The sequence below is a fragment of the Ranitomeya imitator genome, chromosome 1 (assembly GCF_032444005.1).
Source record: "Ranitomeya imitator isolate aRanImi1 chromosome 1, aRanImi1.pri, whole genome shotgun sequence".
In the NCBI taxonomy this organism is placed as follows: domain Eukaryota; kingdom Metazoa; phylum Chordata; class Amphibia; order Anura; family Dendrobatidae; genus Ranitomeya; species Ranitomeya imitator.
The window spans coordinates 117,924,292-117,946,872 of NC_091282.1; the positions used below are offsets into that span (position 1 = coordinate 117,924,292).

The 22,581-nt window shown below is 40.0% G+C and overlaps 1 protein-coding gene across 1 annotated transcript; it reads left to right on the forward strand.

Moving 5' to 3' along the window:
- Positions 1–701: 701 nt before the first annotated feature.
- CRHBP (corticotropin releasing hormone binding protein) lies at positions 702–20,421 on the forward strand. Its single transcript, XM_069750067.1, has 7 exons — positions 702–864; positions 1,002–1,092; positions 2,130–2,287; positions 9,204–9,414; positions 15,297–15,445; positions 16,069–16,189; positions 18,274–20,421. Exons 1-7 carry the CDS (start codon positions 784–786, stop codon positions 18,426–18,428), a joined length of 966 nt encoding a protein of 321 aa, XP_069606168.1. The 5' UTR covers positions 702–783; the 3' UTR covers positions 18,429–20,421.
- The last annotated feature ends 2,160 nt before the right edge of the window (positions 20,422–22,581 follow it).

The following is a 22,581-nucleotide window of genomic DNA, read 5'->3' on the forward strand; positions in this document are numbered from 1 at the left end:
TAGCTGTTGCAAAAAAAAACAATTTTAATAAAACATTAAGCTTAAGATTAATAGGGGTGCCCAAACTTTTTCATACAGCTGTATATACCGTATATTCCAGAATCCAACTCAACAGGAGAACTACTTAATATGTAAGAAATATATATTTTTTCATTGTTTTATATCATTTTGCTACTTTGTTCTTTGACTTTTCAGATCTTAGACTTGTGGAGTTTTTGAAGATTTACTTTTTTAGATTTTTAGTTTTGTTCTATTTCTGCTCAAACATTCTAGTAATTAATAATAATAAGTAACATTAATAAACATAATAAGTTGCTATAAGAGGATCCAGTCCTTTTGATTTTTCTTTCCTAGGCGCTATTCCATCTTATCAGGATAGTGTCCTGTGCTTTCGTGATATTTTCCAGCTGATTATCTTACACGTTGTACTGAGCATATTGTACTTTTCTCATGCTGTCAGTAATAGACGGAGGAAGCCAAATGAATGGCATAGTTTCTTTCCTATTCTAACGTGACTTTTCCACCTGTTCAGACAATATAAAAAACAGATTTTTCATGGATTTTGTGTTTTTGCATCTTGTCAGAGACATTTTTTTTTCCAGGCAGAGTAACCCATGGTTACTGAGTTTCAATCAGTCAGAGGACTAATGTTCCTTCCCCTTCAATTTTCTATATAAAGGGGTCTGTCAAAGAAACCCCTCAAGCTCCTCCTAGAATCAACCCAGATAGGAAAGGATTGAAGCAAATACACACACAGCCAAATAGCCAGCGTGTGTCTACAGAATGGCTCCACTTTCCAGGCTTCATTGGCATGTGCTGCTCATCTTCCTGGCAGCTCTAAGGGGGCACTGCAGGTACATACAGGTGAGGAGACCCCTGCACTCAAGACACTTAAAGGATAACTTTAGGTGTTTCATTCTGCACAACTAGAATATTACTAAGGACGTGAAAGTGCCAAAGTGGGTGAAAAAATTAATAATAATGTGATTTTTTTTTTACAGGTGAAAGATGGAGAAGAAGATGCTCTGGTGCTACTGAACACGGATATTAAGAGGGAGTTATCTCAAGATCAGATGTATAGGAGGTCACTCAGTAAGTACATGTCACATGGATAGAATAAAATCCTGTAATCCTACTTTATTAGAATAGTTATATATATATATATATATATACATACACATATATATATATATATATATATATATATACAGCTCTGGCAAAAATTGACGGACCACCACATCTAAACCCTGTCATGAGCAGCCCAATCTCCAGACCTGAACCCCATTGAGAACCTCTGGAATGTAATCAAGAGGATGATGGATAGTCACAAGCCATCAACAAAGAAGAACTGCTTACATTTTTGTACCCGGAGCAGTGTGAAAGACTGGTGGAAAGCATGGCAAGACGCATGAAAGCTGTGATTAAAAATCATGGTTATTCCACGAAATATTGATTTCTGAACTCTTCCTGAGTTAAAACATTAGTATTGTTGTTTCTAAATGATTATGAACTTGTTTTCTTTGCATTATTTGAGGTCTGAAAGCACTGGTTATTTTATTTTATTTTTTGACCATTTCTCCTTTTCAGAAAAAAAAAGCAAAATGTATTGCTTGGAAATCCGGAGACATGTTGTCAGAAGTTTATAGAATAAATGAACAATTTACATTTTACTCAAAAATATATCTATAAAGAGGAAAAATCAGACAAACTGAACATTTTGCAGCGGTCTCTTAATTTGTGCCAGAGCTGTACATATACATACACACTGTATCAGTAGATTATTGTACGTTTAGTAGATTATATCTTTGAAAGCATAATACATATATTTCATTATATTTATATATATATTTCATATATAACTTTGCAGCAAGCAGGTAAATATTTTCTGCAGATTTAAATTAGTTAATTCTATTTAATTCGATTTATTTATATTTTGGGGATATAATTATTATAATTCATTTAAGGTTAAAAAATGACATTGCATTAGACATTTCCATTAAGTCTCTTTTTATGCATGTCATTCAGTAGTGAATAACTAGCAGATGCTGGCAATCTTTGTACTGCGCTGTGGGGTATGTTGGCGCTATGTGATCAGCGAAAAATGAATTCTATTTCTCATTTTTCATCAGGATGCGTCGATATGCTCAGCATAGATGGACAGTTCACCTTCAAAGCAGACCAACCTCAGTTACACTGCGCTCTGTTCCTCATTGGAGACCCGGAGGAGTTTATTACCATTGAATATAACTTTGTGAATATAGACTGCCTGGGAGGCGACATCCTAAAGGTAGGTACATTTTACCATGTCTGATGTGTATCACTAGTCTGGATTGTCTGTTTACTCTCAAGCTGCTGCTGAACTTCTTGATCTCCTAAGGATTAGCTAGCAGAGTTTGCATTAGGGTTCGCTCACACTAGCGTATAAAATAATCGTTCCCATTCTCATCCAGGAGAGTTGGACGATTTTTTTTTTTCACTTGTCACCCGTGTTGTTCATTTTTTTTTACTCAGCAGCCATTAATCTTTTAAAGAAACAATTACAGTTTCCTATCCTACAGAATTGTAATGCATCCGTAAAAATCGGATGCTATCATGATGGTCGTATTTTTTTTCGCACCGTCCAATTTCGGAGTTAAAAAATGCAGAATACAACTGGGGAAAAAAAAAATACGCAGATCTGCACTGCCTCATTGAATAATATTGATCCGAGTGCGATCAGATTTTTTTATCGGATTGCGCTCCTCCGATTTATACTCCAGTGTGAGCGAACCGTCACTGTGAAAGAGACGCCGTTCTAAAACCGTGCTAAAGACAATGGAGTTGTAGCACATTTTGATAAAACGTTTATTTCAATTACCGTACCTTTGTATCTGATTTACTCACATAATACGTATTTATATATTATATTTATATAGAATTTATATACATGTCAACTGCGGTATAAAAGAATCAAGTTTTGATCTACCTTTCACACTTTTTCACATCACATTGCTAATGGTAAATCAGAATATTAGTTATGTGGAAGTAATCGATTTTTCTGATAAAGGATCCAGTGTGAAGCTTTTTGCCATTTCCTGCGGCGCTTTCACAGTTGATCAATACGGCTGCAGGGTCCACAGGGCTTCAACAATATACTACATCTACAATGCTCTGCTGACACATGTGGCATAATCCACTGCAATTCTAGTATTATATTCATGAATAAATGGGCTTTGGATGAGCAATCCAGTGCAGGAAATTATAGGAGAGAAAAGAAAGTGTGAAATTATAACACGTAATCACAAAATAAAATGAATATTCAGCCTGTACTATACAGAAAGCATTGCTGGTGCATCCTGAGCTGCAATCTTCTGGAATAGCTCTTTAATGTCCTGAAAATTGCTCTTCTAAATTAATAGGAGATGTGACTGTTACTTTTATGTGTGTAATGGTTACTCATCTGTTCTGTAATAGTTTTTTTTTCCTATGCTAGCGCACACAATCTGAAGTTTTCAGACGTGATCCTAGCGTTCATGGCTAATAAAGGATTGGGAAGAGGCTTTAGGGTGAAGATGAGTAAATGTTTAATCTCTAAAAAAGATTAAAACAAAAAGACATAACTAGGGGACAAAAAACATAAATGTAAAGAAAAGAATGAGTGATTCTAAGTGCAGGGGTAATGTCCCCTCTAAGGCTTTGTAGTGGATAATGCAGAACTGTATCAAAGAAATATCCTCGTACAACACCCTAATATAAAGCAGCCGGGTGTCCAGGGATATGCTTCATATGGGTAGATAGTATTAAACAGTATCCCAGTATAGTGCAGTGAAGGCTAATGCCAGCATCTATGGTGGTCTATGGCTGTAAAGTTATTAGCGTCAGCATCGCTGCCCCGTGAAGAGGTTAATGTCTGCTTACCAACTGGTTTAGGTTAGTAAGAGGATTGATGTCAATATTCCTGCTTGTCTAAGGAAAGAGTTGATGTTCCTATACCTGGAGGTCTGGAAAAGTGATTGGGTAATTCCCTTGTTCCTATTGCTCTAGGTTCGCGAAGGGGTTAATGTGAGCCTCACTGTTGGTCCAGTATTTAAGAATACTGATGGTCTTGCAGTGTTCCCCAACTCCGGTCCTCAAGAGCCACCAGCAGGTCATGTTTTCAGGATTTCCTTAGTAGTGCCCAGGTGATAATTGCTTCACCTGCACAGGCAATAATTCCATCACCTGGGCAATACTAAGGAAATCCTTGAAAACATGACCTGTCGGTGGCTCTTGAGGACCAGAGTTGGGGAACACTTGTCTAAGGAATTCAAATGGTTATTTTAGGATACCTAGTGGAGGGCGGTGAAAGGGTTAATGCTTGATACTGCGCTCCAGTGGGTTATACACCTCTAGGCTCTTGTAACATAGGACTGACCTCTGAGTGTTCAGCTTTATGTTATCTCCCTGTGGAGAGCGACATGCCTGATATGACAGTGTTATGAGACCTATAGGCCATGTAATGCTCTTTGCGAAATTAATTACGCAAATTGCCTCTAAAGAGGAAGAGGACTAGAGCTCAAGGTCCACCTATTGGAACTAAGAATCCTAAAAGTCAACATCAACCCTTTAACGAAACTTGTCACATGGTTAGGATAAAAGTTTGGCTTTTACCCTACATTGGCTTTTAGGATTAATACTTCCAATAGGTGGCACGAGAGTTCAAGTCCTCTTCCCTTCTGAAGGAGCAATTTACACTGCGATGATCATAGAGCTCAGTGCAGGGAAAGAATAGAGAGAACTGTGCAGCTGTAACTGTATGGTTGCACAGTTCCTCATATATGCAATCACCTAGTATGTTGTATCTGCATGCCATGGTCAGTGGATATGCTATTGAAGATATTGTATATCCGCCCCAACATGTTTTGCAAATATTCTGGAGTTTTCAGAGTTATGGAACCTTTAGACTAATATAGGCTATACTCTACCTCTGCATACTTTATACAGATACCTATTCAGTTTTTTTATGATTCAGTATAAAGCCTACAAATTACTGTAGCATGCACAATTGGACCCTCTTTTAGAAAGACATAACCACCTAACGTGGTAATGTGGAGAGCACTACGTAGTAGCACATGAAACATCTAACTATGAACTGGTGTAAAGTCTAAGGGGCTTTACGTCCATACACAAAGCTTTGCACATAGCATCCAGCTTAGTATTTAGATTATTTATTTATTATACATTTCTGATATACCACTATCATATTCCGCAGCGCTTTGCCGACATTACCGGCACTGTCCCCATTGGGTGCTCACAATCTAATTTCCCTATCAGTATGTCTCTGGAGTGTGGGAGGAAACCAAAGAACCCAGTAGAAACTCAGGCAAACACGGGGAGAACATGCAAACTCCTCGCAGATGTTTTGCTTGGTGGGATTTTAACCCAGGACATCAGTGCTGCAAAGCAAGAATGGTAACCCCTGAGCCACTGTGCTGCCCATATTTCTATTTCTTCTATTGATTTCATTTCTGAACTTAATGGTCCATATTTTTCCAAAATTTAAAATCACATATTTCCTTTAGCACACCCTAGTGCAGTGTTTCCCAACCATCGGCTCTTGGGCTCTGGGAATGTGGCTCCCCAGTAGCTGCACACATTGTTGTCACTGCATTACCAGATCTTGGTGGTATGGTCAAAGCCATATCCCTGGCAGGACAAAACCATACCACTCAGTCATATCTTTAACATACCCATTGTTATTTTGTTTTTGTGTGACCTTCACAAGGTTGGGTACTTCTGCCGTAGACAGTTGACGCCCCTCTGAACCATAATACCTTCCATTAATGTACAAGGTGAAGATGTTCTTCTGGTAATACAACTATGTAATGGCTGGGGATTATAAAGCAGTTCAGTGGTAAATGGTGGATTTTGGGGATCTGGGGATTGGTACCCTATCTGCAGGCATATTATTGTAAGGCAGAAATGCTACCTGCTGGGCCACCATGATAAGTTCTATTATCTCAGTGGAGCATCCCTTTGAGGTGTGAGTTACATATACAGGGTGGGCGATTTATATGGATAGACCAGGGTGGGCCATGTATATGGATACACCTAAATAAAATGGGAATGGTTGGTGATATCAGCTTCGTGTTTCTGGCACATTAGTATATGGGAGGGGAAAACTTTTCAAGATGGGTGGTGACCAGGGTGGCCATTTTGAAGTCAGCCATTTTGGATCCAACTTTATAAATGGCCCACCCAGGTGTATCCACATAAATGGCCCACCCTGTACAATCAGCTTGGAGTGTAATACGGTAGTTGGCTACCAGAGGAGGGGGTATACTGACTTACTGGAATATGTAACTCCTCAGGAGCTAGATGGGCACACACTGCAGTAAGCTGAAGATATTCTTGCCCTGGCTAAGGCAGGATATAAGTCCTCTCTGCCGAAAGAGGAATGATATAAATAGAACAGCATCAAAGAGAAAGGTTTAATATTCCATGGATATAAAAGATTTTCTGCATATGATATGAAACAGGAAAGTAATACTTCATGATAAACATATATTACACATTCACACAATATCAGACGTAGCTAGAAGTGCTTTTGCCCCCAATCTTGCATTATTTATAGCAGATACGGTGTGCTGGTTTGGGGCCGTTGAGTGTCCTCAGGCTTCAGGGCCCATGTGCAAGGTCTGCCTCTCCTAGACTAACACCGATTTCTGTTATGTGCCCATGTTCTAATCTGTCCTGTAATAAAGAAGAAGCTGGAAAGATTCATGTATAGGTTTGTAGGAAAAGATTTTTTACAAGGTTGAATTTGCCTTTGAGGCTGTTACTTCAGGTCAGGAGACCCGGAGTCAGGCCTCGTACTGAGAACATTGCAATCCCTGCTTATTCTGGGTTAAGAAGTCATGGGGGTGGTCCTTGATCAGTGATTGACAGTCTTCCATGTATAAGTCACTGATTAGGACCTCCCAACAGACTCCGAAACCAAGAATAAGCAAAGATTTCTATGTTTAAAATACAACTTATTTTACATCTTTTACCACAAAATTTTATATTATTATTTATTATTATAGCGCCATTTATTCAATGGTGCTTTACATGTGAGGAGGGGTATACTGTACATAATAAAAACAAACACAGTAATCTTAAACAATACAAGTCATGACTGGTACAGGAGGAGAGAGGACCCTGCCCGCGAGGGCTCACAGTCAACACACTATGCCTGATGAAGGGACTTAAGTAGTCTCGAAAGCTTGCAATTTGTTACCATCTTTTCAGTTAGCCATTAAAAGGTATCAACCACTGAGGACTCTCAATTCTAAATATTTTTCTATCTACTGGCTAACACGGTACCAAGATATATATCTTTCCTGTATGCATTTATTTAGGAAGTGGTGTTGATCATAAAACCACAATTTTGCTGTTTTCATTTTTTATTTGTTTATCAGTGTTTGCCATACAGTTAAATTAACTTTATATTTTGATAGACTGGACTTCTGCTGATGCGGCTATACAAAATATGTTTTTTTTTTTTTAGTTTTTTCTTTATATTTAATGGGAAAAAGAGGGGAGTAATTCGATTGTTTTATAAAAGGTTTTTTTATTTCCATTTGTTAAGTTTTTCTTAAACGTTTTTACATTACTTTTTAATCCCCTTAACCTGCAATTGCTTGATCACTGATCATTTCATCTATTTATTGTGATACTGCTGTATCGCAGCATAAAAAGAAAATGACATATTCCTATGAGTGGGCCTCAAAGAGAGAGTAAGAAAGCATCTATAGGGTCTTGTGCATGCCCCTGGCTGCTGTGACAGCACATTTGGACCAACAATGAATATGAAAATTGCTTGTTATGCATTTTGTTAATATAATCCATACTTTTGTATTCACATACTGTATAAGTCCTTAAAGAATTTATATAGCGCTTTCTGGTGTCACTTATCTCCATATCATAAGTGAGCGGTGCCAACGACAAAACCACACAAATAGTGAGAAATGTGCATTATGACCGGCTGATCCTGCAAGCAGCTCGACAGGTGAGACTATGTTATTGCAACTCTCAATTTCGATGTGGACATGTTTGTTGCGCCAGAAACCCTCTTTAAAACGAATCTGTCAAGAAGATCAACCTTGCCCAAACCGCATACATGGACATGCAGATCAAGACATTTATATTTTCACTCTGTTTCCGCTACCCCGAGAATTATGCACTAAGTGCTCTGAGCATGACAGCTTCTGCCTCCCAAGCTTATTTCCCTGCCAAGCATCAGCCACATTCACTTGACTGATTTGTCTGTGTGAGGTCAGGTGCCAGGCAAGGAAATCAGACAGTGAGCTATCAAACAAACTGAAGAGACTGGTGATGGGCGGGGAAACAACCTTGGCGGCAGAAGCTAGATAGGTGCACTGCCATGCCCAGAGCACTTAATGTGTCATATGCATGTGAATTAAAATGTAACTTTCTCTTGGAATGTAGCAACAGATAGAAGATATAAAGGTGTCGAAGGATTTACATGTCAAAGACCTACATGTCCATATATGTGGTTTGATCTTATTTACAGATTCTCTTTAAAGGGAACCTCTCAGCTGCCCTAACCCTCCATAATTGCCACCATACCTTTTTTTAACTGTACATCTACTTTCTTACAAGCCCCTTTTTTTGAAAATGATTGATTGTTGATTTTAAAACTGCGCTCACAGTATGCTAATCAATGGGTGACTATTCATGGAAGGATTTATATCCAAATACTAATCCCCCCACTGATCATGCTATCACACTCCTGTAGACATAACGGACTTGATTTGCGAGAGTGATGTCACTGCCGACACTCCCCAGTGGTATAGGTGCACTGCGCTTGCCCGGGTAGGTAGTAATGACACTGGATTCAGTTAGCCGCTGAGATTTTACAGCCCCCAAATACCACCAATAAAACACGAGGGCTACGGCAGCTGACAGGCTCCCTTTATTATTACAGCTATGTGTGGTTTAGGTCAGACTTGTGCAAGGTTTTCTTTCAATTTGGCCATAGATTAATTTTGCTGCCCTAGTGTTGTGTCAAGTGGTTTGTTGGACCCGTGACACCTAACATCTGGATGACTGTGCCTTACCTTCACCCCTAGCTACACTATACTGGAAGGACATAAATTGCTGATCCTTTGCAGGAAATCAAAATTTATCCTGAAATTTTGTCTTGTGATGACCGACATTTTTTTTTTAATCTGAAATCTTAGGTTTTTGATGGCTGGATAATTAAAGGAGAGAAGTTTCCAAGTTCTTTCGATCATCCCCTCTCCACTAGTGAACGGTACATTGACATTTGTGAAGACGGTAATATGCAAAGTATCACACGGTCGTCTCAAAACGTAGCAATGATATTCTTCAGAGTTCACAATCCGGGCAATGGCTTCACACTGACCGTCCGCAAGACACCTAATCTCTTCCGTAAGTTGGATCCTTTTCTAACAGCAATAATTTATCGGCGCTAAGGAAATCATACATCTCTCCGAGGGAACGAAATAATGAAATGACTCCTAGGGCGATCGGATAAATGTCCAGACAGAAATTGCTATTGATTTTTCAGACAGTGGGCAATGCCTAGCTTCAAATAAAATATATTGTAAAATATACGGCGTACTGTTGGACGACCTAATGGATTTTATAATGCAGGATTAACAATCTTTATTGGTTGTCATTATTTCGCTTTTGACAACGCAATAGTGGTGCCAAAAAAGAAATATAGACATGAAAAACTACCGCAATGATACCTTACATACATTGTCATACTTTACCTAAATGGAATATGTATATACAGTATATTTATTAAGGTTTATATCAGATGAAACAGAATAAGATATCTTTCTGGACAATCAGTGATCCTCAAAGTGGATGTAAAAGTTTTGTAATGGTTAAAACAAGATATCAATCTTTTTTTTTTTCTAACCTGTTTTTTATTTTCTGATTGTCATTTTTTTATTTAGTCCGTGTTTTGTACATGATTTTGGGGTAACCCATCTTGCCTAAACTGCTGTTAGTACAATTTACACATACAGTACACTTTACAGAAGCCACATGGACTTTAGAAGCAATAGACGGGAGAGATTCCTTGACTTCTACATAAAATCTTTAAAAGCATGTTCTGTTCTCTCCATAGAGATCATTGTGCAAGAAGGGGAAGGAAGTGTGCTGTGCCATCCCATATTGTGCATGGCGAATGCTGTGTTATCTATATATAGGTGTTGTACTTCATTGTAGTCCTATCTGTGATGGTACTGAGATGTCCTGAAAGGTTATTGGTACCAAACAGGAAGAAGCAGGCTAAAATTGGGAATGAAAGGTCTCGTGAAAGGTCACTCAGGTCTCGTGGCCTGAGTGAAAATTGCAGGATTTTTTTTATTATTATTACCGATGGCAAAATTAAAAACAATAATGATAAAAAATAGGTAAAAAGTATTTTTCTAAGTAATTTTCTGACCACACATTCCCTTTTAAGGCTATGGATTTTAATGTATGTTAATGATTACTTTTAGTTAATAAAATAGCAGTAAGTTTCGGTCTGCAATTTTCATATCTTTAATTTTGAGAAACACTAAAATGCTATTTGCAGCCTGATCCAAGTGTAAGGCTATGTGCACACGTTCAGGATTTCTTGCAGAAATTTCCTGAGCAAAACTGGACATTTTCTGCAAGAAATCTGCATGCGTTTTTTCAAATTTTTGATGCGTTTTTTTTCCCGCGAGCTCCCAATGCATTAAATAGCGGGAAAAACTTGAAAAATTCGCAAACTTAATGAACATGCTGCGTTTTTTACCGCGATGCGTTTTTTTCAAGCAAAATGTGCACAAAAATTGCGGAATGCATTTTAAATGATGGGATGCATAATGTATGCGTTTTTATAGCGAAAAAAACATGAAAAAAACAACGTATGCACATAGCCTTAAAGTTTTCTTTTGTTGGAGTATCTGTTAGGGTTGGCGGATTGCGCTAAATAGAATAAACAATGAAGCGCAATCGCAATCCGGGGTCCACCGTGCAGAGATGGTAAACATGGCGGAAAACATGGTGAGCGATTACCTGTACACACTGGGTAAAACGCCGCTCAGTGTGAACAGGACGCCAAGTTCCAAACTCTGCTACGCCACAGGATGGAACAGTGCAGCAAGTACTTAGTGCTCTGTCCTGTTAAAGGGACACTGTCACCTGAATTTGGAGAGAACAATCTTCAGCCATGGAGGAGGGGTTTTCGGGTGTTTGATTCACCCTTTCCTTACCCGCTGGCTGCATGCTGGCTGCAATATTGGATTGAGGTTCATTCTCTGTCCTCCGTAGTACACGCCTGCGCAAGGTGCAATCTTGCCTTGCGCAGGCGTGTACTATGGAGGACAGAGAATGAACTTCAATCCAATATTGCAGCCAGCATGCAGCCAGCAGGTAAGGAAAGGGTGAATCAAAAACCCAAAAACCCCGCCTCCATGGCTGAAGATTGTTCCCTCCAAATTCAGGTGACAGTGTCCCTTTAAAACATTAGGCTCCACGCCAAACACTCACGCCCAGGCGACCATGACATCACCCGCAGCCCAATCCGGAACTGCCACATCACGGACATGCTCGGTAAGGTGATTTCTGGACTTAGGCTCCAGAGCACAAGACTACACCTGCGTAACACTGATTTGGCTGGAGAGCCAAGCAGTAACCAAGCACATACCAGGAGCCTGAGTAAGACACTGGGAATGACATCTATGCTGAGCAGCAATCTGAGTGGCTGGACTTGAATGGGAGACCGCAGAGGCAAATAAAGGTACCTTCACACATAACGATATTGTTAACGATATCGTTGCTATTTGTGACGTAGCAACGATATCGTTAATGAAATCGTTATGTGTGACAGCGACCAACGATCAGGCCCCTGCTGGGAGATCGTTGGTCGCTGAATAAAGTCCAGAACTTTATTTCGTCGCTGGATCTCCCGTGGACATCGCTGGATCGGCGTGTGTGACACCGATCCAGCGATGTCTTCACTGGTAACCAGGGTAAACATCGGGTAACTAAGCGCAGGGCCGCGCTTAGTAACCCGATGTTTACCCTGGTTACCATGCTAAAAGTAAAAAAAAACAAACACTAGATACTTACCTACAGCTGTCTGTCCTCCAGCGCTGTGCTCTGCTCTCCTCCTGTACTGTCTGTGCGCCGGAAAGCAGAGCGGTGACGTCACCGCTCTGCTTTCCGGCTCACAGACAGTACAGGAGGAGAGCAGAGAAGCAGAGCACAGCGCTGGAGGACAGACAGCGGTAGGTAAGTATCTAGTGTTTGTTTTTTTTTACTTTTAGCATGGTAACCAGGGTAAACATCGGGTTACTAAGCGCGGCCCTGCGCTTAGTTACCCGATGTTTACCCTGGTTACCGGCATCGTTGGTCGCTGGAGAGCGGTCTGTGTGACAGCTCTCCAGCGACCAAACAGCGACGCTGCAGCGATCCGGATCGTTGTCGGTATCGCTGCAGCGTCGCTTAATGTGAAGGGGCCTTAAGGCTTGGGATCTTTCCCATACAGTGGGAGAATCCCTACCCCTAACAGTGTCTCCTCCAACATTGGCTGGATGTGAGCTGTTTCTGTATTAAGGGTGCTGAAATTTTCAGTATCTAATCTATCATCAAAGTCGCTTTCCTGCAATTTCCTATTCGTGTGTTTCTCCTTTTTTTATAGATTATTTTTTAACATTTGTGACACTGCTGACATCCTGCAGCAGGAAAATTGTAAATTATTTTTAATGAAAACTATTTAGAAACTGATTTGACTTTACCAAAAACTATTTAAAATTCCGTAGTTCTGCGTAAAGGTGTACATACAGTAGACTTTCAAGAATAATAGTCAACAAAGTATACTGCATCTATAGTGGCTGCATCATGACTGTTAAATAGGGCCTAATCATTGTAAGTCCAGAAACTTTTTAATATGTTAAAAATAATTATTCATCATCTCAAAGATCTGTTTAGTTTTAAGCAAATATTTAAGCAAATACGTCACTGACAAATTTAACCTTCCGTGATATGTAGGATGCTAGCAGGTGCGTAGGATGCAGTGACACACAGGAGACAGAGCAAGGGTTAACAGGTATTTTATGTAAAAACAATGGTAGGTCAAGCAGGGGGGTACTATTATAAAGGTAACAACAGTTTAACTTATCAGTCTTTGGGCCTTGGTGGAAGGTGGCTAGAAGATCTCTCGGTGGCACCGCAGGCGACGCGAGATGTCTCTGATCCATTCCCGCAGAAAGGTGATGCACTGTATCCTTGTGGTGGTGAATCCCCTGGGTCCTTCAGCATGTGGTCTCCTGGTACGGGCACGAGATGTTGTAGAGGTGTAAGTCCACGGCACAGCGGACAAAGCAAACAGTTCAGCAGACAAGGCCGCAGAAGAAGTACACAGTCCTGCAGTCACGGCCACAGGAGAGCAGGCCGGTTCTCCAGTGGGCACCGCAGGGATATGACTGAGCGGTGTCTCCGTGGTGGTCAGCGGAATGATGCTATGCAGTACATACTGGTCACTGTGTGTTGGCAGTCAAGATGGTTTCGCTAACTGGGTATGATGGCACGGATAGCTGGCGTGGGTAAGTCGAGAGGGAGTCAACCGTCTCTGTGCTCTCACGAATCCGCCCCCACCAGTCAGGTGTCCTGGCCTGCTCCGGCCAGAAATCTCTTCCCTCTGGAATAACGGTGACAGTCTCGACATTTCCGGCCCAAACACGCAGGAGGGACGTCAGCCTGGTCCACCTCCCTACAGATACATTGTCAATATTGGTCAGGACAGAAAAGAGTTTGGTGCATTGCCTTAAACTGGATGCAAGAATATTAAATCATTGTATTACATCTGTTTCTTAGGTCAGATTTGTTAGCAACTGGTTTGCCAGTGAACCAACCATCGGGTTTGATTTGAGGTCAATAAAAGGGCAGCAAAATGTGAACTAAAAGAAGAGTTGATTATAAAAATGCTTTAATTCTCCAAAGGATTGAATGAGAGGGGTAAAACTGGTCCAGGCATATTGGTGCAGCTCTACAATTACACCTAAATCAACTTGCAAACTGCAACCAAATTTAATAAAAATTTCATTTGGCACTCTGGCTTTGTGTTTCTTGGCTTAACAAAGGCACCTGGTAAAGAGGTTAAACCCTCTTGGACAACATCTTTTTAGGAGGGTCACGCTTGATAAACAGATCAGGGGTTGAATGGCACTCATGGATGTGTTGGCCCCTCCAGACAGTGATATTACTTATAGCTAAATAATAGGTTGTATTTCTGTACTGATCCATGCTGACCAGTCAATTCACCTAGCCCGTTGCTCGTACTCTGCCAATTGTTCCACTTGCCACCATCTGCCAACCAAAGGCCCATTTGCCTAAATCATAGCCACGATTACGGGTGCAATGTGCTTTGGAAACGTGTTTGTGGTGTTTTTGATGAACTTTATGGCTATCTGATGATTTTATAAAGATGTTTTTGATCTGGAGTGCTGGATACCATCTGGAGTTAAATAGAAGGTCAACTCACCTGAAGAATAAAGAAGTCCAATTGCACGGAGACATGTTGTACTGTAAGATCCAAGAAGAAGCAAAAATCCAGCAAGAGGATCCTTAAAAACTCACTGTTCTTAAAACACGTTAAAATTCAAGTAAAAAAAAATCCATCCAACTCCATATGAAAATCAGACAGTCTGTTGTCTTTGTTATTAGTAAAGGATGTGAATACTTTTCTTTCCAATGATGACAAAAGTATTCTAGGAGTGATACCTTTATTGGCTTAGAAGGTATCACACTTCCCACCCCCCTGAACAAATGTCCTACTGTACTATTCTTTAAATGTTGTGCTTTTTTCTTATTAATCTATTTGTAATCTTGCCTGAAGAAGGAGCCTCTGTGCTCTGAAAGCTTGCACACATATTATTTTCTGGTTAGCCAATAAAGGTATCACTCCTAGAATACTTTTGTCATCATTGGGAAATAAAGTATTCACATAGCTTTTTCTGGCTAACACGGTACCACAATACAATTTGTTATTGTACATCCTTATTAGTAAAGGCGATGACCAAAGATGGTGTCTGACACGCATCTGCTTTTCCCATTATGTTGGATGGATTTTTTCTACATAAATTTTAACATTGTCTCAATAAAAGTCAGTGTTTAAGGATCCTCTTGCTGGATTTTTGCTTCTCCTCAGATCTTACCGGTTCTCTCTCTTTTCATTTGGACTCCTAATGTAAATACTAACATGATTTCCAGTAATCCATGAAATATTCGAAGTAACATATTTCTTATATTATTGCTTTTTCCTACAGCCTGCAATGTAATTTCACAGTCACCCAGTGGAAAATTTACTATGATTATTCCCCATCAACATAGAAACTGCAGTTTTTCTATAATATACCCAGTTGTGATCAAAATATCCGACCTAACACTTGGCCACTTCAATGAGCTACAGTTAAAGGTATGCTGGATATTGTATGTCTCTGAAGATAGCGCAAACATGTAAATTCCACCCACTTATCCATTGTATATCCTTCAGTCACCCCCAACACTAACAAGCCTCAAAAATATTGCAGTCTTGAGTTATTAGACCTTTGTTCTGTGTATATACCCTCTCAGTACCGCTCATTGAGAGGCGATGCCTATTCAAATGTTCAGTTCCCATGTGTCTCCTTTCATTTCCTTCATCTTGAACTCCATCGATTAATTATTTTAAGATCATCTAGTCGACATCTGGGGTGGATACATAATCGTGATGATTTTCCTCGCACATGCAAGCAATAAACCTTACAAATACCTTGTATGAATCTGTGAGACCCAAACCTCATAATTGGTGGGTCACTGGGAAAGAGGATAACAAAAGAATAATCGAGATTGTGCAGAATCAGGTGCATAAATTTAGTCCCATTTTTCCCCATTATTGAAAAGGATTATTCGAGTCTGATAAGGGTTAACTGTTTAGGACAGGCTCCTTGTTTGACCAAGTTCCACGTGATGACAACCCTACTGTTTGAGGTGATGATAGATGTTTGGGAGCAACATATTAACCATGTTATGCTCGGCTGTTTCCCATCTTCTCTGCAGAAACCACCACCAAAAGGATGTGGAGGAGCTGGAGATTTTGTGGAGCTGTTAGGAGGCGCTGGATTAGATCCATCCAATATGTTTCCCTTGGCTGACCTCTGTCACTCATTTCATGGCTCAGGTAAGAGATCATTTGCACAATATTTTAGAAACGCTTTATATTAGTACTTTATGTTTTAGGACCTTTTTTAAATGTTATATTTGTTTAAGGTGATTTTCCAAAATATTTTAAGCGGTAAATTTGATAGTCTGCCCAAGTGTGTTGCTGCACAGAGATATCCATTACATCTATATTAATGTATGTACTTACCAAAGGCAAGTTTCCCAATGAGAAAGTAGGGATGGTAATTACCTTATGGCATTACTTAGTCAAACTATAGCGATGCCCTAGTTGACTCCTCCATGTATTCTTAGCCCTGTAATCCAATATCATGGCAAAAATAACGGTAAGTGTGGCTTAATGGCACACCCCATTGTATTTAGTACTAGGGCACCCTTGAGTACCCTGGATGATGCCTTATAGGACCCAACAGCAGAAAAGAATGCTCTCACTTTCGTATAAATACAGTATATTCATCCTACATTCTACATATGTCATTAAAGGGCATCTCACCACATACTAGGACTTTCTCCTTTACTGATCACTTTCACAACATACCACTGGGACCCCTACTTCTCGCCCTAAAATATTAGGGCTTCTTATTATTTCTCACCTTAATTCATAACATATGAACTGGAGCTTAAAAGTCAAAGGTACAAGTGCGCTTTAATAGTGCATTACTCTCTGTTATAGCGACGGATCATCAAATCCAAACAAATGAGTAAGTAATCAAATGGTTGTCTCATTATGTGTGTTCCTGAGCCTTTTACCTTGTCGTTTGCCTGGAAAGGGGTGGTGTGCACCTGATCATTGAGAGTTCGAACCAGCGGCATGGCTGCACCCCTGGTTTATACTTTGCCCTCTCTGATTTTGCAGGAAGAAGCAGTTTTGCCTCTGCAGTGTTGGAGGAACGCATGATCACAGAATCTGGCAAAATCCAGCAATCTGGGCCAGCTTCATTGCAGTGTTAGCAAGGTGTATAGCAAAGTGTTAGGGTGGACATATCATTGGTGCAATGTCTGCAGCTATGCAGGGGGCTCAAGAGGTAAGGGGGGCACTTTCACATTCAGATCAACAAGCAGGTCCTACTACAGACACAAAGAGGGGCCCTCTTGCACAGAGGCCCTCTTGCATTTGTGTCCACCACTGCAAAGAGCTCTAAATCATAATATGTGAACTATACAATAGGTATAAGCTATAAAATTAGAAATCCTTCCTTTCTGTTGAGAATGAAGATTTTTAATGAAAGGTAAATTGCAAAATGCTATACACATTCCACACAGATAAGGGGAAAAGGGAGTAAGCAAGACTTACTATAGAGAGAAGCTGCACCTACACCCAACTGGTCCCTGTACAGACTAGTCAATCCCTTGCCACACAACTAAAACCACCACTTGGACTTGACTCCTTAAAAGGCTGTCTATGGGTTTCTCATGCCTCCCGAGGAACCAGAGGGAAGGCTGTAACACACTGCCAACATAGGGAGAGGAAGGTTTGCAGGTGGACACGAAGACCTAGGGTGAGAAACTTAAAGCACATTTAGAAAAAATGAGAGCGGGAATAGTAAGGAGTTCAAAAACATAAATGCAGCTAGAATAACCTCCCAGAAATCTAAAAGCAATAAAAGGAAAAAGGATGCTGGGAAGATAGACAAACAGATACATGGCAAGAATAGAAGCAGTGTAAGTCCAGTGGTAAGTCCCTTGGCTACAGAGCTGCAACTCATTAGCATAAATCTACCTTGAAGTATAGCCAGCAAGGAAATACTGTGAAGGGATAATATAGAAAACCCCACCCAGTGCGTGATAAGGCAAGCCAAAATGGGAAAATGGAAAATATCTGGAAAAGAGCAAACCAAGACGGAAGAATAAAGCCAATAGGAACAATCAGCATCTGGACAGGGAAGCAAAAGAGCAATAGCACAGCAGACTGAAAAATTGACTACAAAGCTCTCACTGCATCACTGCATCAAATACCAAACCGAGCCATAACACAAAAGTTCTTGTTTTGTAATGACTTCACAATTTGACCCCTTTTAGAGCATGAGCCAGCCCAATAAAAATCAATATGGTTCCATTGCTAACTTCTATTTCTTATATCTGCAGCACAAATGAAGATTGGCTGTGACAACAGTGTTTTACGGATGGTGTCAAGCGGTAAATTTATTAACAGAGTAACATTCGAGTATAGTCAGCTTGACAGGCAACTGGAAAGGCAGCAAGGCAATAGCGTGGAAGACGTCTGCTCACCACTTGATTGATCCGCTGGCTTTTTTAAGTGAGAGAATTATTTTGCAATAAAGGAATTAATCAACGGTTCATTTCTAATATATTATTTCACTTTCTGTGTTTCCAAACCAGGGTACAAATAGAATGCGTGTAATTGTATAGATTATTTTTATAAAATGATCCTCACTTCTGTATTTTAAAAGGGAACCTGTTAGATTCCCGGATTGTCCCTAACTGTTACCGGTAGTGGAACGGGTACAGATTTCTTTAGTTTGATCATGTCTTTTATGTTACTGGCTAATGTTTGAAGAATCATCTTTTATCCTGCAGTCCTACACATGCTAATGAAGCAAGACTAGTCAGGTGGGCGTCTCTTTCCCAGGACTACATTTCAAAAGAGGTTTCACATGTACCCATTCAGATGGAGACGTTTATTCTCAGCGAGGAAAGGCAAGTGTAGGACCTGGTATAAGAGAGATGCCGCAAAGTGGCTACCAGGTACACATAAAATTGGCCATTTTTATGCGCTAAACGCTCTCATTTTTCATATTTCTAGTGCAGTAATGCAGTTCAAATTTCGTGTTTTCAAGTTTGCATGTTTTAGCGCTGCAGTGTGCTGCCTTATTTACTTAACTATCTTTCCCAGGACTAGTCCTGCCTCAGAATTTCTGCCTGCACAGTTCTGCTGCCATAATCAGTATTATATGCAGGCTGTCAATCACAGAGCGACAGGACATGCAGGACTGATCACTAGCATACATAATGCTGTAGATTAACTGTAATGTTTGGTGAATCACTATCACTTACATAAAAGACATGATCAGATCAAATACCCCACACCACTATAGTAGCATTTGGGGACAGCCAAGGGACCTGACAGTTTCCCTTTCCAGGAAGAATCCCATTAGATTATAATTGCTTTATGCATACAATGACACTGAACTCTGAAGCGAAGGGACTGTCACAAAAGAACTTCATGAAGTCAAGTATACTGTGTGGACCACTCTCAAAGCGGGAGTGAAATAACTAAGATTCTTTACTAGAAGTAGGCACTGTAAAAAATAAACCGTAGCAAGGGTGTGTCTATATATTCAGGTCCACCATGTCTACGGCCACAATTACCAAGCCAGAAGTAAATTGATTTACCTGTCAACATTTATCTTAAAAATCTTTAAAATCTGGCAAATCCTTTCCTTAAAGAGAATCTGTTGCCAAGTTTTTGCTACCTGCTCTGAGAGCAGCATGGTGTAGGGCTTGAGACCCTGATTCCAGTGATGTGTCACTTGCTGGTCTGCATGCTGTCATTTTGATAAAATCACCGTTTTCTCTGCTGCAGTTCTCTAAATGCTGAGCTCTGAATAACCCCGCCCACACTAGTGATTGGCAGCTGTCTGTGTACACTGTGCATAGGCTGAAAGCTGATAATCAGTGCTGTTGGCAGGGTTCCACAAAGCAATTGACTATGAGGCACGAGATATATAGTTCTGTCGTGATAATTTCCTGCTGCTAAAACACTGATTTTATTGAAACAACAGCACACTGCCTAGTGAGTGACACATCACTGGAATCAGGGTGTCAGCCCCTACATCCTGCTGTTCTCATATTACATAGCAAAAACCTGCTGACAGATTTCCTTCAAAGCATCCTAATAGTCGCCAAATTAGCAAAACTTAAATTGGAAAAAGAAATACTCATCGTCTATAATCAAAAATGACTTCAAACTATTATCTTCTTTCAGTTGAAATTTATTTATAAAAACCTTCAATAAGATCATGAATCGTTAAGGATAAAACTGTTCAGATTGATCTCACTGTACTTAATCTTGATATCTATAAAAAAAAATTCTACTGTCCAACAGAAAAGCCAGAGATGGAAATTCTATGTATTCTGTTGATAAAATCCTTTATCAATGTAAAATATGTTACGTTAATAAATAATAGTATAGATGATAAGTTATTTATTTGCAATTATGTTTGTAATAAAAATAATTCAAACATTAATAAATATACTCAGAAATGTAGCATCTAAGTGGGTTCATTTCTCTGATTTCTGCCGACTACTTTCTGAAAAAAGAAAAACTGTACAGAAAGAAAAATACAATTGCTAAAAGGATTCTCTACTTTGTAAAAACCTATTTTATCCCAAAAATGGCCTACATATCTGATATCAGATCACAGGTTGTTCTACTTGTTCCTGCAGTGATCAGCTGTAATTTATGGGGGAACATTGCAGCAAGGGTTCAAATTCCCTAGTCCGCCACCATAATCAATAGGCAAACCAGGTTTTAAATGCACGTACTGGGATTCTAGATATTGTAATATTGTAATCACTCATCAAAATGTTATGAACTACTGATATAGAATCATAGAATGTTAGATTTGGAATGGCCTCCAGGGTCATCGTGTCCAACTGTGTCCAACCCCCTGCTCAGTGCAGGACTCACTAAACCATCAAGCCTCTGTTGAAGACTTCCATTGAAGGAAAACTCACCACCTCTCATGGCAGCCTTTTCCACTCATAGATATTGTTTTTTTGAATATCTAATCTGCATCTTCTCCCTTTCAGTTTCATTCCATATGGGAGATGTGATATGCCATAATCTTTTGTTATTGGAATATCTCTTTATAAGCTGGTGTAAGGGTCAAAATTATCCGACTGTGTAACTGTGGTGTAAAGTGAGCTGAGAAGTGCAAGAAATGCCTTCTTCATATTGCAGGGAGGGGGATTTATCCTCTGAAAAGCTGTGCGCATTGCACGGCCTAAGGCCAGCATCACACTTAGCGTAGGGAAATACGGTCTGTTTTTTGCAGGCGTAATACGCAGAAAAGTTCCTGAACAGCGATCCGCATTCAAAGCGAGGATGCAATTTTTTCTCTAAAAATTATCCGGGTGTCATCCGTATGACATCCATATGGCATCCGTACAGCGAGATTGTCTCGCCGGCTTGCAAAATGGGCATAGAATGAATCCATGGGCTCAAATATTCGCGAAAAAATATATGCAGTCTATATATATATATATATATATATATATACATATATATATATATCAGTGAGACATATATATATATATATATTTATATTTCATACAGCGCTAGATAGCTTAAAAACCGGTAATTCAATTGCCCGCTTTTGCTATCTCCTTATCAAACCGGACAGGATATGAGACATGGTTACATACAGTAAACCATTTCATATCCCTTATTTTTTTACATATTCCTCACTAATAATTTTAGTAGAGTATGTGCAAAATTTGGGGGCTCTAGCTGTTAAAATAAAGGGGCTAAATCACAGAAAAATCTGGCGTGGGCTCCGGCGCAATTTTCTCCGCCAGAGTGGGAAAGCCAGTGACTGAGGGTACATATTAATAGCCTAGAGAGGGACCATGGATATTGCCCCCCCCCCCCCCCGGCTAAAAACATCTGCCCCCAACCACCAGAAAAGACACATCTGTAAGATGCGCCTATTCTGACACTTAGCCACTCCCTTCCCATTCCCGAGTTGCGGTGGGATATGGGGTAATAAAGGGTTAATGTCACCTTGCTAATGTAAGGTGACATTAAGCCTGGTTAATAATGGAGAGATGTCAATAAGACACCTATTCATTATTAATCCAATAGTAGTATAGGGTTAATAATACACACACACATTATGAATAAAGTATTTTAATGAAATAAATACACATGGGGTTGTACAATCTTTATTGTACGCTTAATCCACCTAAAAACCCTCGATCTGTAAAAGAAAAACAAAAACAAAAAAGCAACAATATCCCATACCTCTCCGGCGCTCAGTCATGTCCCACGCTGTAAATCCATCTGAATGGGTTAAATAATTTTACAACCATGGGCCTGCTAATGCAGCTGTTGCTCCTGCTTGTAAAAACTGGGGAATGAATGTAATGCAGGGGAACGTAGCATCGTAGAATTGCGGTGCTGAGCCCCCTGCTGGCATAAACTCATATGAACTCTAGCGTGGGAATTTTTCAAAATATTTTCATATGAGATTATGCCAGCAGGGGGCGCAGTTCCGCAAGTCTAGGTAGCTACGTTCCCCTGCATTCCATTTATTCCCCAGTTTTTACAGCCAGGGGCGACAGCTGCATTAGCAGGCTCCTGGTTGTAAAATTAATTAAACCCTTCTGATGGATTTACACAGTGGAACATGACTGTACCAGCGGACAGGT